We start from the raw sequence: 18,475 nt of genomic DNA, 5'->3' as shown, positions 1-18,475 counted from the left end.
CATAGGTTATCATAAGAACAGGGTTAATGGAAAGAAAAAAAACACCTGAGGAAATACAGATAAATACTATCAGATTTCAGTAGACTGGTGGCTCTTTTAATACACTTATAAGGATATAATCCATTCTGAGAAACACAGAACATCAATGCTGACTTTTGGAATATTTCCCATTAATGAGTTATTGGCCAGGTGTTTAGATTAATTAACCAAACCTCACCATTTTTTGTATCACACAGACTCTACCAAACTTACTGATTATAGCACCCTCATCAGTAATTACATATGAAAATGCCGTTAGAAGGAAGGATGCTGTATGTATTGATCTATTTGTACCAACTTAGAACATGGCCAAGCATTACATACTAAAATCTAAAATCTGTAAGGTACTTATCAAACTACACACTCAAAGAACAAATAATCCAGTCAAGAAATGGGTGGAAGACACAAACAGACATTTCTCCAAAGAAGACATACAAATGGCCAACAGACACATGAAAAAATGCTCAATATCATTTAGCATCAGGAAATACAAATAAAACCACAATGAGATACCACCTCACACCAGTCAGAATGGCTAAAATGAACAAGTCAGGAAATGACAGATGTTGGTGAGGATTCAGAGAAAAGAGAACTCTCATACACTGTTGGTGGGGATGCAAGTTAGTGCAGCCAGTCTGGGAAACTGAATGGAAGTTCCTCAAACAGTTTAAAATAGAGCTACCCTACAACCCAGCAACTGCACTAAGTATTTACACAAAGGATACAAATGTAGTGATCCGAAGGGGCACCTGCACCCCAATATTTATAGCAGCAATGTCCACAATAGCCAAACTATGGAAAGAGCCCAGGTGTCCGTCGACAGATGAATGGATAAAGACACACATACACACACAATGGAATATTACTTAGCCATCAAAAAATGAAATCTTGCCATTTGCAATGATGTGGATGGAACTAGAGGGTATTATGCTAAATGAAATAAGTCAGTCAGAGAAAGAAAATCATTGTATGATTTCACTCACAGGTGGAATTTAGGAAACAAAACAGAGGATCATAGGGGAAGGGAGGGAAAATAAAATAAGATGAAATAAGAGATTCTTTTAACTCTAGGAAACAAACTGAAGGTTGCTGGAGGGGAGATTGGTGGGTTATGAGGTAACCTGGTGATGGGCATTAAGGAGAGCATGTGATGTAATGAGCACTGAGTGTTATATACAACTGAGGAATCACTGAGCTTTACCTCTGAAACTAATAATACATTATATGTTAATTCATTGAATTTAAACAAAATTCAGTTTAATTTTAGTAATTTTTAAAAATCTATTTATTTATTTATTCATGAGAGACACAGAGAGAGCAAGAGAGGCAGAGACACAGGCAGTGGGAGAAGCAGGCTCCATGCAGAGAGCCTGACGTGGGACTCGATCCCATGTTTCCAGGATCCTGCCCTGGACTGAAGATGGTGCTAAACCACTGAGCCATCCAGGCTGCCCCAGTTTAATTTTAAAAATCTGTATCTTTAATCTGTGCTAAGTACCTGGAATTTATTAAACGAAAGACTCAGCTGTGATCATAAAATTAGTAAATAAATTCAATTTGTAAAATTTCTAGGTGCATCCTTTTTTATAGAATAAAATATTCTGGATGTATGTGTTAGTATCAAGCGCTTCTCTACCATCTTTATTTTGACATTCCTATACATACATGATATAATGAAATACCCTAGGCTGGATACCTATTGTATGGCAGGTATAGAACAGACATCAGCTCTACTTTTTATGCAAACCTGCAAAGTGGGGATTTTATAAACATGAATCCCCATTTTATGGGTGAGGCAGAGAGAACTACACTATTCATCCACATTTAGAGCTAATAGTGTAATAATGATAGAGGTAGGAGGTAAGCCCCTGGTTTACCTTATACACAAAGATGCTCCTATCTCTATAGGTTCCTTGTGCCAAAAGTAACTGATGGCAAAGAGGGTGACATCAGGTAAAACATCTGCAGGCATGTCAACTCTACTCAATTCTCAAAGATAAAAAAGAGATATACCACACTTACTCTGAGTTAAAGGGTACTTACCCTGTTGCAGGAACCGTTTCATGTACTCTATATGTATTAACTTGCTTAATTATTTAAATCATTATTTTTAAATGAAGAACATGGCCTACCTTGAGAGGTGAATTAAATTACATAAAAAAGCAGCCTAGACACTTAATGGACAATATGTTTCATCACAAAATTAAACAGATAAGTCCATGTAAGTCACTTTGCACAGTATGCAACATAACAGATGCTAAATGATGTTTGTTTGAGGGGTGGTTGTGGTTGTTTTTGAAATCATCTCTATCTCTTTTAACAACTCAATGATTGTATTATATCCAGAAAGATTCAGAGGTTGAATCTGGGTTAATTAGCAATGTCTGCAGTGGTATAACCATAGAAAGAATGGACTATGTGTCAGGAATTTGCCATCACTAGACACAGGGATATTTTGGGGAAACAGAAAGAGATTTATTTTGATGATGAGAGGAACTCAAAGGGAGACTTCAGATCTGACTATATAAGCAATTTCTACCTAGCATATTACTGAGCCATGGATCTGACAAGTTTAATGTGAAAGACAGCAAATTCTGTATTTTAGCAAAAAGACACTACTGTAAATGATCAAACCACTTACCAGAAAGGTCAGCCCACTTTACAATATTCTAGATAATTTATAAAGTCTCAACATGATAAATGTCAAAAAAAATCTTATCAAAAAGTTAAATTGCAGTTAGGGAGAATTCTTTTCCAGTGTGAATGAATTATAACTTCGTTTGAAGTAAAACAGAAAATCTACACTAAAACTGAATCTAATAAATGTAGATTTATCCTATGTTGTTCCTTTGTCACATGGAGCACAAAAAGAGTCTCCAAAATCTGAAAAAAAAAAAAAGAAAGAAAAAATACCAGGAGACTGTAAAAAATATTTGAATATGAGGTGCTATTACTCCAGTAAGGAAAGAAAGTATGTTTTCAGCCAGTCCTATTGCACATTAAAATTAAGACCAAAGCAGTACTCAGCTATCCACAAGACTCAAAATTATTGCATAATATAGCCAAGCTGAATGCCCAAGACATGGTTGCCTGCTAACTCAGAACATTGCCCCTCAACAGAGAAATTTGTTTTGTAATTTAAATTAACCAGGAGCAGCTTGCTGATATTCCTAAGTGCTAAAGTAGTACTTGGTTGTGATGGCAAGAGCACATGAGTAAGAGTCAAGGCCAAACCTAAGTTTTCCTTTCAGCTCTATTACTATTATCCACAATCTTGCAGTGTTTTGTAAATGGAGATAATAGTACCACCCATGTAGGGTTGTGTTATCAATCATATGCCATATTATAAGAATCAGCTCTCATTAGGGCATACCCACAGCTGATACTCGGTAAACAAGCTGTTATTCAGAGACTGGAAAAATTCTGTTTGCCCTCCTAAGGTAGATGACTTTGAACAAATTAATTAACTTGTTTTTTTTTTAAGATATTTTTTATTGGCAAAAGGGAAAGATGTTCTATCTCACAGGTTTATCGTGAGGATTCAATGAAACATCAAATGCTTAGGATCCTTCATTCATTCATTCACTCAGCAGGTATTTATTTGGCCCTCACCATGTGGCAGACTGTGTCACACATTGCCAAGACTGCTGGGCTCCCTACCCTCTCTGAGCTGACAATCTAGTGGTAAGAGCAGGGTTAAAACAATGATTATAATAAAATAGCATCACTATTCATTAGTGTGGAAGTGTAGTTCTCTGCACCTAGTAAGTCAATATACATTTGTCAAATAACAAATTTTAAATTTGTTGTATATGATAAATAAAAATGATTATCCTCAGGTTTTGATTTTGAGATATTTAGTTTTCTCTAACATAATAACCAGATTTTTATTTTATTTTTTTAAAGATTGTATTTATTTATTCATAGAGACACACACAGAGAGAGAGAGAGAGGCAGAGACACAAGCAGGCTCCATGCAACAAGCCTGATGTGGGACTCAATCCCGGATCTCCAGGATCACACCCTGGGCTGCAGGCGGCGCTAAACCACTGTGCCACCAGGGCTGTCCAATAACCAGATTTTTAAAATCAATGGTAGTAACATATTTTGTCTTTTTTACACAAAGGTTATAACAATTCAAAGGTATGAAAGGCCTTATGGGACTCAGAGAATTTAGCCAGACAACAGTTGCTGGATTTTTGTTCATTAACTGACTTGCTTTCCATAGAGACTTTAATGGTAGATACTGGGACTCTTTTCTTCCATCTTACCTAGCTCTCCACCTGTGACCATCAGTGTACATTGATAAGGTGATCCTTACATTACAAAACTGTAACAAAGAAAAAATAAATCTTTCCTTCCATTTAATTGTAATAACACAAAGTTTCTCCACTTGGTTTAGGGTCAAGAGCCATCCAAGTCACAAGACTGCCATATCTCCACTACCTGCCTCTAGGTTTACTTGTTTTTTCCCTTTGGTTGAACCAGCCACCCTCCATCTTCTCCTGCTAGCTGACTTCCTATCCAACATTCCAAGGCCAACACAAAATCACTCCCTTCATGAGGGCTTCCCAAATCCACTCTGCTCAGAACAAGTGGCTTCATGCTTTATGATCACAGAGCATCGTTTGGTTAGAATTCATATTAGAAGACTAAGACTCTGCATCTTAGACAGAAATACAGAAGAATGGAGAAAGGAATAAAACACTTCTAGAGGAAATAAAGAGTTTTAGAACTCTCTCAAGTAGACAGAATTGTCTAAAGCTTCACTATCTTAAACAGTATTTACAAGACACATGCGGCTATTTAAATTTTGATTTAATTACAATTGGTTATTTTTCTTATTTTTTAACGAAATACTTTATGGCATGTACTTTCTTTTTTTTTTTTTTGAGAGGAAACAAACTCTGGAGATGGGCAGTCAGTGAATCCATGACAGAGATGGTCAAAGACTCCCAACTTGCATGCCAATGTCAATCAACTGATAGGCGGTGACTGAAGAAGGATTGAGAAAGATTCTGAAATCACATCCTAGCTCTATGGGAAAAGTCACTGTGATTGATTACCTCAGCCTGTGATAGATGGAGGGCTGGAGATTGGCAGCTTGTATGCCATAAATCTGCTCTTACTTCCAAACAATCCTGGGAGTAGCTGTCAAAAATGTTGCCCTACAAATGTTCACCCAGTGACCTAGTTTCTCAAGCACATGTCCAGTACATGGCGTCTTGCATTTTCATCAGATAAAGAGATATAAGAAGCTACAAAAACAATTCACCTAATAAGACCTCATCAGAGAAGCTTCCAAAAAGCACCTTCTCCTGTCTTACATCTTATCATTTTATTTCAGAAAAAAATGTTTTATTTTTATTTTTTGCCATGCCACATATTCTTTAATCCAGTTATATGTACTCTCTTGTTAGAATTTCATAAAATAGTGGTATTCAAACTTTCCTGTCTATAGCATATCAAGGAGATGAAATACCCAATTCCTATCTGTTTCTACTTCCCAGTGGAAAAATACTAGGTTAAATAAATACTTGGAAAGATACACTTATGAACTATTAATTTTTTTATAAAATGAGTCTATTAACATGTTCACATATTATAAAATGATGCCCTATGGATATAAAAATAAACCAAAAATGTCATTTACCTTGAGAATTATGTTACATACATTTACAGGCAGTATATAAACAATGTCACTATGTAACTGTCACCATAGAAATAAGTTCGAGAATGATTACATATACAGGTTTTCCAATATGGATAGAGCTAAATAATTTCTGAACCATAATTCAGGAATGTCTTAAAGTCTATTTTTTGGTAAATCTAAAATCCAAAATATGCAAATATGCATCATTACAGACTATAGGGTTAATGAAACAGCCCACAGCAAATTTAATTGATAATGATGAAACCAAACCAACACTAATTTATAATTAAAAGGCAAAGACCACAGCAATTCAAAATCACTAACAACTCGAACAACACTCAAGATACACTGGTAACAAATTATCCCTCCCAAAATTGCATGAATTCTAATTATTTGCATGCAGGCTCTTTGCAATGTTTCCAAGAGCTGGCAGCCAATTTTATTAATAGAATACTGAATTAAAGAAGCTCAGTAAACCTTAGTTACATGTCATTCTAATAGAATGGTAATTCAGTTGGTATACTAATAAGTAGATTGTATTCATATACAAAATAAATGCACATGAAATCTTAAAAGAACAAAAACATAAAAAAAAAAACCAATGTCGAGTTTCAAGGTAAATTTATAACCCACTAATGGACTGCAGACTAGATTTTGAGAACTTTAATAAAGTATTAAATTAAGGATTTTATACAAGCAACATTACGCTGCCTGATGCTTCCCTCTGTTTCATTACATTTATAGTTTACTCTTTCTGCCAAACTTTAAAGGAAAATTAATTTGTTTTTAGCTAACGTTCAAATGAGACCTCTGTTCAGGCCATTGGTTTCATTATATAAATGCTCTTTGTTTATCAGACTCCCTTAGTAGCTCTGTTTATAGTTAGTAGCTGTATACAAAATGCCTAGGGACTCAGCACTTTAGCATATCGGGTATAAGTCAGGGTAGGACAAAAACACAGGCACAATTTTAAAGCAAGTCAAGACAGACGTGCATAAAATTCTCCTTTTAGCCCCACTGCCTTCACCTCTCTCTACCCTGCTTGCATAAAAGGATTTGATAAATTCATTAGAAATCAAACAATTTTGGAGCTGGAGATAATCTTGTCTAAGGTCACACACTAAAAGCCCACAGGTGGGATATAGCCATGAGTCGAGTTTTGTTTGGCCCACCTGACATTTATTTAAAAGATAAGGAAATTACACCTAAAATTCTAAGTCTCCAGCTTGTTCCAAACCATGGGATTATCTGGTCACACTGAGCCCATCTCGGGCATAGCTAGGCATGGGATGTGCCCCCAAAGCGCACATGCTCTTCAACTGCTACAGTCGTTCCCGGGCAGGTCCAATCCTTTTGTTAACTGGCTGGTGTACGAAGGTATTTGCCTTGTCCATCAGTGATGGACAAGAATATACTTCGTGTTTGCGGGATTCATAGATGGCCTCTTTGGACCTTCTCTGCACAGTATGAAAACCATTGCTGGGACACCTGTGTGGCTCAGCAGTTGAGCATCTGCCTTCGGTTCAGGGACTCAGGTTTTGATCCCAGGGTCCTGGGATCTGCTTATGTCTCTACCTCTCTCTGCATCTCTCATAAATAAGTAAATAAAAGAAAAGAAAAAAGAAAAAGAAAGAAAGAAAGAAAACCACTGCTTCCTTCTACCCTTTTACTGGAGTCTTGCAGTTGACCATTGTGAAATCCTGAATGCTCCAAGTGTCCTACCCCTGCTGTGGTGATCCTTCCTCATTATCATTCAATATAAAGCAAGGCTTAATGCCCCACTTTCCTGCCAGTATTTGCATTTTCAAAGGATGTGAAGTTCTTGCCCTATTGTTGAGAAAATATTTATTGAATACTTACACAACATTTATTCAGTGGGAACTATGACCTACTGGCCTGCTGACCCAGATCTAAGATACATCATCAATTTCAAGAGCATTGAAGTCCTTTTTCCTCTCACTGTGTGGCAGCTCAACTAAACCTGGGAGCTGGCATTCTGTATTCACTTCAAAGCCTATGACTCAATCCATCCATTCTTCACCCACATGAGGGGAAAACAAAAAATCCTTTGGGTGTAGGCAAGCTCAGTTAGCTTGCATTTATTCTTGGGTGAAATGGCAGCATGCCTTAAAGAGAAGGCCTATTAAGGGCACAGCAAAGGGAAATGCAGGTAATATCACCTCAGTAGAATAATGACCTTGGCTGAAGATCTAGGTCTTCCTCCCCTCCAGACTCAGGGTGAGGTTTGGATTAACTCCTTCCCTTCGTGGAGGAAGAATCTGCTTAATGAATGGTCACATCACGCAGGGTATCTATCCATCTTCTGAGAGAAAATCGCTGTGATTACATCAACTCTCTTTTCTTTCTCTGGACCCTTATTATATAAAGAAGCAGAAGAAGAAAGAAATAGTAGGATAACAGGGTTCTCTCTAAGTGCTTTGAGGACACTAACTTTAGAGAATCTAATTAGTTTACACGAATAGTTAACAACATAATTCATTTTCTTTTTACCCCAAAGGAAGGAAAAATTGCTGTTATTTCTCCCTGCTACAAAGATGAAGTGAATTTTTCTCTTGATGTCAAAGAATTTGAAAGCAGAAGGCCTTTCCTATTTCCTAAGAGAAGTTTCCCTTCAGTCCTTTAAGACCACGCTTATAAAATTTTTTAAATCTATAGAAAAAAAAAACTCATGCTGTGATTGAAAACTTCAGGGATTTAATTTTTTACTACATTTGTAAGCATATTCTTTGGGTTACTTTGGTTAACAGAACTGCTGTCAAATAGTATATAGAGTTAATAACTACACAAAGATATTGCACAAATGCACACATCATATGTATGTTATACTAACATTTGAATATTCATAACTCTCTACACTTGAGGTATCCCTTAATCATAAACACACACACAGGTACACATGCATCTATCCCACGCACCCACACACAAGCAGTAATAAACGAGGGAGAGTTTAAGATTTTACCAGAACATTCATTCTTTCTTTCCTTAATGTAACAAATATTTTTTGAATACCTATTCCCTGTCAAGTTCCTTATTAAAAATGAGAGATAAGAAGATGGATAGTGCAGTGGCTCACACTTCTCAATGCATGTGATAAGAATAGGAACTTTAGATATTACCCAAATAAAGAAAAAAAAAAAGTTTGGAAAATTTTAGTTAAACACAATCAGGTTTTCTGTCGGCAAATCTTACCAGAACTTGTATACACTTATATGCGCTGCAGATCTCCAAGAGTCGAACATAATCAGATACTGACACTTAATAGCTTTTTTCCAAGGAACATCTTGAGGGTACAGTATTTTGTGAACTGGAAAATGCTGGCCTAGACATTTTATTGGATTAAGGCTCTTAAAAGGAAAAGGACTTCATGACACTTTCCTACCCATTCCTTCTTCTTTCTCCTTAAACTGAGAACATTGATACATTTCTAATTTTATCATAAAACTCTCTATAGCTAATATTTTAAAATTTTATTTATTTAGTTTGAAAAAGAGAGAGTGCACAAGCAGGGGGAGCAGCAGGCAGAAGGAGAGGGAGAAGAAAGCCCCCTGCTGAGCAGAAAGCCTGATAGGGTGCTTGATCCTAGGACCCTAGGATCACAACCTGAGCCAAAGGCAGACACTTAACCGGCTGAGACACCCAGGTGCCCCTCAAATAAATAAATCTTAGGAAAATAAAAAATATAAACAAAAACCACATAATTTATAAGCAATAAAAAATCATCCTAATCCTACCACCAGGCTTAAGGAATAAGTACATTGAATGTTTTATAGCCTTTCCGACATCTTTTTATGCCTGTGCTAATATTTTTTTCTGAAATTATTTTGAAATTGGGTATGGTTTTGTTTTGGGTGTTTGTTTTTGTTTGTTTCACTCAGTAGTATATCATGGGTTATCTTTCGTTAAGAGTACTTATAAACACATCTAGTTCTTTGCAGTGGCTACACTGAATTTCATTGCCCAGTGCACAATGATTTATTTTACCAATCTCTTTTTGATGGAGATAAACCCCTCCCCTAATTATTTGCCATTAAATTAACTAAATCTTTACATACATTCTTTTCACACCTGTCCAATCATTTTCTTAGGATAAGCATCTCGAAATGGAATTGTGTAGGATTTGCACATTTTACATTTTGGGAGACACTGCCAAATTGTTTTCAAAAAATGGTGCACCGATTTGCATACTCAAGCTTTGAGATTTTCACACAGTTTAAAACTGGAAGAGTTTTTCAAAAAGTTCAAGTTGTCATCTTAAATGAACTTTAAGAAATTAACAAGTGAAGACTGATGTTCACATGTGCCACTTCCAAATATTTGTTTTCAGGGTGGTATAAGATCTGTTTTCCTTAACTATGAATTGAGACCATAGGCTTGAGCTCACATAAGTAACAAGATTTACGTAGCACTATAATAATTTTCTTATAAATTCAGGGGATTGACAGGAAATATTCATTTATATCTCTACTTGGTTTTGATACTTTGAGGTCTTAGCAAATGTCCATAGCTGCACTCTGACTCTGAGACAAGGTCAATAACATCAATCAGATGATCAATGGATTATCACTAGCACCAGCTTACACCAAATAACAACCTGTCTGCTCTAATCCTTAGGTCAATTCACTACACTTAGCAATCCAGTACTGGTAAGAATTCTTAAAAAGCCAATATGCAACCACCGTTGTTCTGATGATTTCTTTTATACTACAATCGTAAAACAATCCTTTATTGTAATGTGCCTTTGTATTTCAACACATATTCCTTAAGCGGCTTTCAATAAATATTGAATAGTGATGTAGAAATCAGTATAAGATATACAAGCATGCTTTTTAATATTTTAACAAAAAAAATCACACCTTTAAATGGATGATGATATTCACTATGTAATAATTAAGTCATAAATGAATACTTCTAAATACATAGTTTGCTTAATGCAGTTTTAAATCAAGCCAAGTATAACTTACATAGACAATTCTATTCAGAGTCATCCTTCCATATATCATTTCCATACACACCTGTCAATACAATAGCAGTGACTCGAGAATAAATGATTCATTAGGCACTTATAACTTCTTGTCTCATGTAATTTATCTTTATAATTTTAAATTACTAAGGAATCCCAAGGATCTTTTCTTACTAAAGTATTTTGAAATGATCCATATTTTATTAAGTTTCAAGAACAACCCCCCACGCACACACATACCCACACATTCGAAATTAAGTAACCATTAAAATTACTGTCATAATTCATATATCCATAAGGGGGAAAAACTAATTCTAAATCAGAAAGTTACAACCAGCAAACCATTCACCCTTTTTCACCTGTTATGCAACAACTGATGCTTATAAAGAGTTGAAGCTGTCTGTTTAAATAACCTGAAACAAGGGAACACACCACTTTTGGGTTTTCGTTGTTTTGTCTGTCTTTTTAAAATTACGTGTCCCCTTCTAGCTTTAATATATATATTACTAATAATAATATATAAGTCCCGGGTATTCTTCAAGTTGCTAATTTCCTGTATCATCCCCAAAATAAAAACTTGATTTAGCCAAATATGAAATTATTGAAATTACAAATCTGTTAATCTACGGCACATTTTACTCATCGACTGTTTTAATCCTTCTTAACTAGTGAGTAAGTGAAAATAAATGGTGCATTCCTAATACCATAAATATGAAAAATAGAAAGTACTTAGGGACTAGAGGGGAATCTATTAAAATCAGCTCGTTTTCTAGTTAACATATTCTCATTCTGTTTGTGTACTAACCCACTGCATTGAGAAGACGGATCTCAAATTCACGGCCTCACAGAAACATGGTCCCGATTTCATGTTTTGACAGCAGAAATTGGCCCAAATCCCTCACCATTTCCCCTACAGGACCCCGACTGGCTGGTGCCATCCAGGTGCAGCATAGTCTGGTGAGGGGAACATCGCATCAAATTCCACTCATCTGTCAGTGTAGTGGATTATTTCTTGAGAGACTGAAATTGGCTGCTTGGGCCGGGAACACCATCAATCTTACTGTGTAGGGGATGGCGAGGCTGCCCGTAAGAGGCTGGCAAGAGGGGGGCCAGCCGTTCCTAAGCAGGTGAGGAGGCAGCTGTAAAGCCTTCACTCTCGCCCCATTCAGGGCTCTCAGGGAAAGATTTGTCATTTTTCACATTTCCCGGATACTTGGTATGCATACGGTGTCCGGCGGCTCCTGCTTTATGAAAGAGGCGATTTTTCAAGCTTAGGCAAATGTGGCAAAGCTCAGGGTCTGCCCCGTGTCTCATTTTTTCTCATCATGTCACTTGTTTTAACTGATTTGAGAAAATGAGATTATGTTTTTCCTTTTTGCTCATTTATCCAGCTATTTATTTATTTATTTGCTCATTTAGGGGTGGATTGTCACAGATAACTGGCCCTGATTTCTCTCTTGTTTTCATACACATTTCATTAGTGTCCCTGAAGATTGAAGACCCACAAAGGGAAACATCACAACTCTCATCAAAAAAAGCATACGTTTGCTCTTAAAATCAAAACAGATTGTATTAAAGGAGATTGCATTTCTGACTGAAATAATCTAGGATATTGCTGCGTCCAAGATCTATCGTTTTAATCTTTGCAGCTATTGTTGAAAACCCAAGAAAGTTGAATAAGCCTATTACATAGAACCGTTGGACTTTCAGTTTGATATCATTTTAATCTTTCTGTATCTAGAAAAGAGTATATATATATATATATGTGTGTGTGTGTGTGTGTGTGTGTGTAGTTTCTTAATCAATGAATCTGAAATAGACCTCAAATGTATAAGCACTTGGGGCTGAAAGTGGGTTCTGTGCTACAATTTCTTGGGGTATCTGACATACAAATCAAACAGGCCTTGGTGATAAAAAGCAACTTCTACCAGTAGACAGTGGAAAAAACAAATATTGAATTCAATTTTTGTCAGAGCTTAATAATTCGTTTCTCAGTTGAAAGTTATAATATTTTGGTAACCAGCCCCATAAAGTTTGAGTTTACTTATTACAAGTAGCTGAGCCATAACCTCAGATCAAAAAAAAAAAAAATCTCCTGTATTAACTGATGAACAGAGATCGTCTAAGTGAAAGCCCAGTGCAAAGTGTACTCTGTTTCACAACTACACACCTCGAGCTTAAAAGACATGCAGCATTTGGTGATATAGTCTAGCCCCGTAGCACAGATTTTTTTAAAAAAATCATGAGACGAAAACAAAATTTTTGTCCTATATGGACTATTAGCTCTATGAACAGCAAACCTTGACTCATTCAGCATCTCTGACACGTACCTTTGTAGTCTATTAAGTGGAGATGTCAGGAGCTACCGCTATTTATGAAGAACCTCCCAGTCTACAAAGCACTGTCACAAGATTATTTTATTTACACCCCCACAATATCCCTAAATGGGAAATCAGGTCCAGAAGAGAAAAGTTGACTTCCCCAAGGTCATGCCACTGCATGGTAAGCAACAGGGATGAGGGCCCGTCCCGAGCTCTGCTGTCACCTGTCACCACGTGCCACCTCTCACCAGGTCTGTCGTGCCCACCTTTCAGAAGGGGTTTGCAGTTCAAACGAGTCCATGGATTGACATGACCGGGGAGTCTTCACAAATTACGGGAAACGGTTCGCACCGCCCCCAAAGAGGCTACTTGGAATGATTGTTTGGTACCCTGGAAGACAGGATGCCCTCCTTGCAAAACAGGCCAGGGAGGTGCCATCAGGCCGACCTGACTTCCAATGGCAGTTATTGGCTGTGCGGGCTCACACAAGTCACCCGATCCCTCAGAACTTCAGTCTCCCGGGCAACAGGAAGATTGGGGGCGGTGCACGGGGTGGGGGTGGGGGTGGGGGTGGGGGTGGGGGTGGGGGCGGCGCCTGCTGGGGGTGCAGGGGGGCATTCCACCTCCTTCTGTGCGCACGAAGAGGCACCGCGTGAGAGGTGCCTAAAACACTCCCAATCGTTGTTTTTTGTTAGGAATTCTTTACTGTTAAGTATTACAATGAAGGCAGATTTCCCGCGTTCCTTGCAGGACTGAGACGGATCAGACATTGTCGCCAGCCCAGGCTGGGGGACTAACCGATTGGAGGTTGAGCCGGAGATTCCCGAACCCACGTTCGCCCTGCCCCCACCTGGGCACGGAAGCCTGGGACTCGGGGCTGAGGAGCCCAGAGGCAGAACTGCACCCGCGGGCGGGGGCGGCCGAGCGGGGTCCACGCCCACCTGCGGGGCCGGCAGCGCCCCCTCGCCATCCCTCGCCATCCCTTGGGGACCCGGGGCGCGGGGAGGGAGGGTGGCCGCGGGCCTGATGCTGCCCGGGGCTCCGGCCGTGCAGACCCTCCCCCTCCTGCTCCTTCATCCTCCCTCCTCCTCCTCCTCCTCCCCCTCCCCCCACCCCTCCTGGGGGGAGGGTGCGCGAGCTCCCGCAGCTAACCAGCCGGCGCGCTCCCTGCAGCCCGGTGCGGGCGCGCGGGAGGACCCCGGGCTGCACCCTCGCTCTCTCCGTCCTGCCCGGAGCCTGGAAGCGGAGCCCCGGGGAGGCCCCCGGGACCACCCGCGGATCCCCGGGAGGTGTGGCTGGACCACGACGCCGACCAGCCCAGCACCGCTGCCCCGGCGGGTTGCGCACCCGGGAAGGCAAAGGCGTGGACGCCGCACCGCGCCGCGGGAGCCGGCCCTAGGACTGGGAGGAGGCCAGGAGGGCATCGGAGAGGGGATGCAGGGCTGGCAGTAGTTCACACCTGAAGATCAGGAGCTCGGCGGTGCAACCAGTCCCCAGGGCCCGGACTCGGCGATTTGGGGCGGGGGGGGGGGGGGCGCAGGTGCAGGGGGGCGCAGGTGGAGGGGGGCGCAGGTGGGGGGGGGGGGTGAACGAATCCCAAGGCTGACGCCAAACAGAATATGGAAGGAAATCTTTTCAGAGAACCAGTGAGGGTAAGGACCTTCGAGCTGGAGGGCTGAGAAAGGCAAAAAGAAAGAGAATAAAATCCAGACTGAAGAGTGAGGCCATGGAAGGGTAAGAAACACACTTTAAACAGAAAGACGAAGAAAGACAAATGCGTCCGGAAATCAAAATTCAATATTGGGCTGGGGGGGGGGGGGGGTCAGGCTAAAGGGAACTTGTTCCTGAAAGTGCCAAGAAAGAGAGAGAGAGAAAAAAAAAAAAAAAAAGCCACCGAACAAACTGGAAGAATTGAAAGTGAAGGAAGGGAGAAAGGAAAGGAGACAAATTAAACCACACAAGAAATAGTAAGTTATTTTTACATTTCTTTTTTCATCAACAAACTACTTCCAAGGTTAGTTTCGGCAATAACGCTCCCAAAAAAATTCTTAGCCATGTGCACACCGACATTATTATAGTATGGACACTGGATAGGATATCCCGGGAGTATAGACACATTATTGTACTGGTTGCAAACATCATATATAGCCTCTCTAAAAAGCCGCCTTGCAAGTTATCCCACCGTCAGCAGAGTATTTTGCTATTGGCCAAAGTATCCAAAAACCAATGACTTAGACTTTTTTAAGGTGTGAGTTAGAGTGTAGGGAGGCTCTTAGAGGAAATCTTTTTTTTTTTTTTTATTTCTGAGAAATTCGTAAGAAATACTTCTAAGGCATTTTAGTATCCCCCTCACCTTTCCCCAAAGCATCCAGCCAACAATATGTCTTGGAATTCAGAGGCAAGCTGCCCGCACTCTAGCACTTTCTGTCACTTACATTCAACCATCTGTTAAGGTGACAGCGCTGAGACTGGAGGCTGCAGTGGAGCTAGCCAGGCACTTACCTGGTCTGTGCAGGTGGTGCTGCTGGAAAGTGTGCTGAAGGGATCCATGGCAGAGGAGCACTGCACAAGCACTTATCCACAAATACAGGACCCAGGACATCGCAGAGACCATTGCCATTCTCTAAAGAGAACATGAGACAGCAACGATTACCCCCAGCTTCAAGCCCCCAGCTCAGTCAGTCCCACTGATGAGGAAGGAGGGTCTCGGACGTCATGTCCCCTTTGCTACTTTGCCGGCTGGAATTAATAACCCAGCAGAGGTCATGCCATGAAGTGGGCTTCAAGGAAAGCCCTCTCCAATAGATCACGAATTCTTTTTGAAATTCTGCAAAACCAAACTCCAAGGACTGCCAAAACACATAAATAAAGTTTTTGACTACCGGTTAGGCGGTTTGAAACACAGTATCCTGACTATACATCCTGTTTTACATGATGATCTTTAAACTATAGTTATTCCAGGCATTGAAAAGCTGCATACTCCTGTTGGTTCTAACTTCATTGTAAGTCTGACATAAGCCTGAAAGGAAAGAGTGGATTCTTTTTTTTTTTTTAATTCTACAGTCATGAATTTTTAATCATTCTGCTGTCTTCTAAACTAAGTAATCATTTCTCAGAGGCATGTTGTAATCTCCTGATAGAGCCGGTCTTTTTGGCTGGACTTAAAATCAGAAGGAATTGTCTTCAGCCAGAATGAGTTTCAAATGCAAGATCTATGCTTCCATCCTAGAGCGAGCCATAATTTACAATATTACTTTGCCTCCCAAGATCCCATTGTGGCATGTGTTGTATAGTGTTGATGAATATGCATACACAGGTGGTGTATGTATTTATGGATGAACATATACCTTTTCTCAGGCGCTGAAACTTTGACAGTCTTATCTGCACCTATAAAGATCTTAGAGCTACAGAGGCTCAACTGCGCTGCATATTGTCCAATTTCTCAAACAACACCTTATGCTGCATTTCATATTGCCAAATTAATCAAACTTGAAGCATCGTCCTTACTCAGCCAGTGATATGGAAGCATTTTCTACACGAGAATCCAGTTAAGTATATTCTTTTTCTCTTAGAGAGCTTTGCGAACCGAATTGTTCCTTTTAAGAATTTTTCCACTGTTAAATTATACACTATAAGTATCTCAACTATACATTCAAAATCTGCTAGTGACCTCCCAGCGTGGTTTCTTTATCCATGGAAATTGGCACTCTTTCAAAAACTGTGATGTTCAGAAAGCAGAAATATACATTGTATGTATGTGTGTGTATACAGACATAATAGAAGATAATTTCTGGGCTTTAGGAGGGAGATGCAGTCTTTAAAAGGGGGTTAAGGACTATAATAGACAAATGGTGACAACCATAATTAAGTGCAAAGTAGGAAAACATTATTTGCAACAGCATGGTGCCTTTCATGCCTCACTCTGTGTTTCAGATGGACCATTCACTTTATAATTAGTTTCGCTGCCCGCTGTTTACTTTTGTACACAACAGATTTAGCCTCATTGTCTTCAGAACAATCAGTATAACATAGATGCATTCTCTTCAAAAGAGATAAATAGCAACACCCCTTCTGTGAATCTTAGGAATGCGTTTAGGGGCCTTTTCAAAATACCCTCCAAATGATAGAAAGACAAAATAGAGGTGACTGTGGCATGCATTGACTACTTGCGAATTTCAGTTAAAATGCACTAGGAATTCATCTAAACTTTAAAAAAAAAAAAAAAGCCTACCACAATCAAAACTTAACAGTTTTTCAATGACTCTGCTTTCTCTTGCTCATTTCTTCACCTCCATAGCTTTTAGCACCTAAAAAGATTGCTGTGACTTCACATTTGCAGTATTTTCCTTCTTTCCCCTTTTTTTTTCTTCTTTTCCCTTTTTTAATTTAACTTTCTCCAATTCTCAGTATCACTTCCAAGCAAGGTTCCTGCATATCACTCTCCTTGCTCACTCTCTCACCAAGAGGTTGTCTCTATGATAATAGGTGTTTTCCACTAAATAATGCATCCAGCTTTACATAGTTCTCTAGATATGACTGAATAGGTTACAAATCTGCTTTCTGAATCTTAAATCCTTAAAGAGGCTTCTTACCTGAAAGATCCAGCCAAGAGCAGAGTACTCTATTAGTGTTCATTGGAAAGCTCTAACACTTTCTAAAATCCATCTGTGCACAACTGGAGATTTTTTTTTAAGAGCTTCCCAATAATCTTCTTTATCAGGATTTAAAAAAAATATGTTTTTCTCTTCCAATGCTATTTCCACAGTAAAGAAGACATCAGGTTCATTCAGCCTGTATTGTCAGAAAAGGAGCCAAGGTTTGAGGGGTGGAAACCTTGTCATTTTCACCTTTAAATCATCTCCTGGCGTCACCTCTGCTTGATGAGACCTTTGAAGTGATCCTGATGAGAATCAGTTTATAGTTAATGACGGAACATCCCCAGTCCCATGCATTCGGGGCAGAGTAAGGCAGCAAAATGTAGGAGCAGGGCTGCTATACGGTGCTGTAAGTAGCAGTAGTCTGTTTCAATACATCCCTCCTCTGTAAAGTATCACATGTCTTAAAGTGACATTACCCTCTATTACAGCTACAGTGAATTGTAATGCCTGCCCACTAACTCTTCAGCAACTCAAGCAGCACTTTAACACTATATTGCCTGGTATGCTGTATTAGAGCTTTTCCCGATACCGTTCATTTGCCAAAAGAGTAAAGAGGGAAGGAGAAACAAAAGAAAAGGCATACTGCAAGATTGTGATAGTGTTCATGGGTGTTAGGCTTCCAATAGTAAATGCAAAAGTGAACTACAGGCCATTTCTTACCTCTTCGTGTTCTTTGAACCAGTACTTTAACCAAAAATATTGTTAGGCTTATACAAATTTAAGTCTGTCGATTGTTTTGGCAGCTATATGTGGGAATATGGCATACTTGGAATACAATATAGATGCTTATATGCATAAGCCCAATAAAAACCTTCTGAGGTTT

At 39.4% G+C, this 18,475-nt stretch overlaps 1 protein-coding gene across 2 annotated transcripts in view; it reads right to left on the bottom strand.

Moving 5' to 3' along the window:
- Positions 1–18,011, bottom strand: part of TAFA1 (TAFA chemokine like family member 1) — a 484,754-nt gene extending 466,743 nt beyond the window's left edge. For both annotated transcript variants that reach the window (XM_041763965.1, XM_041763966.1), the window contains exons 1-2: positions 17,587–18,011; positions 15,497–15,617 (exon numbers count right to left, since the gene is read on the bottom strand). In XM_041763965.1, coding sequence (XP_041619899.1) covers positions 15,497–15,614 — 118 coding nt within the window. In that variant the 5' untranslated portion in view covers positions 15,615–15,617; positions 17,587–18,011. The remainder of the gene's footprint in view (positions 1–15,496; positions 15,618–17,586) is intronic.
- Positions 18,012–18,475: the final 464 nt, after the last annotated feature.

Source organism: Vulpes lagopus, chromosome 7, assembly GCF_018345385.1.
Source record: "Vulpes lagopus strain Blue_001 chromosome 7, ASM1834538v1, whole genome shotgun sequence".
NCBI lineage: Eukaryota > Metazoa > Chordata > Mammalia > Carnivora > Canidae > Vulpes > Vulpes lagopus.
This window is presented reverse-complemented; position numbering and strand designations above follow the sequence as displayed.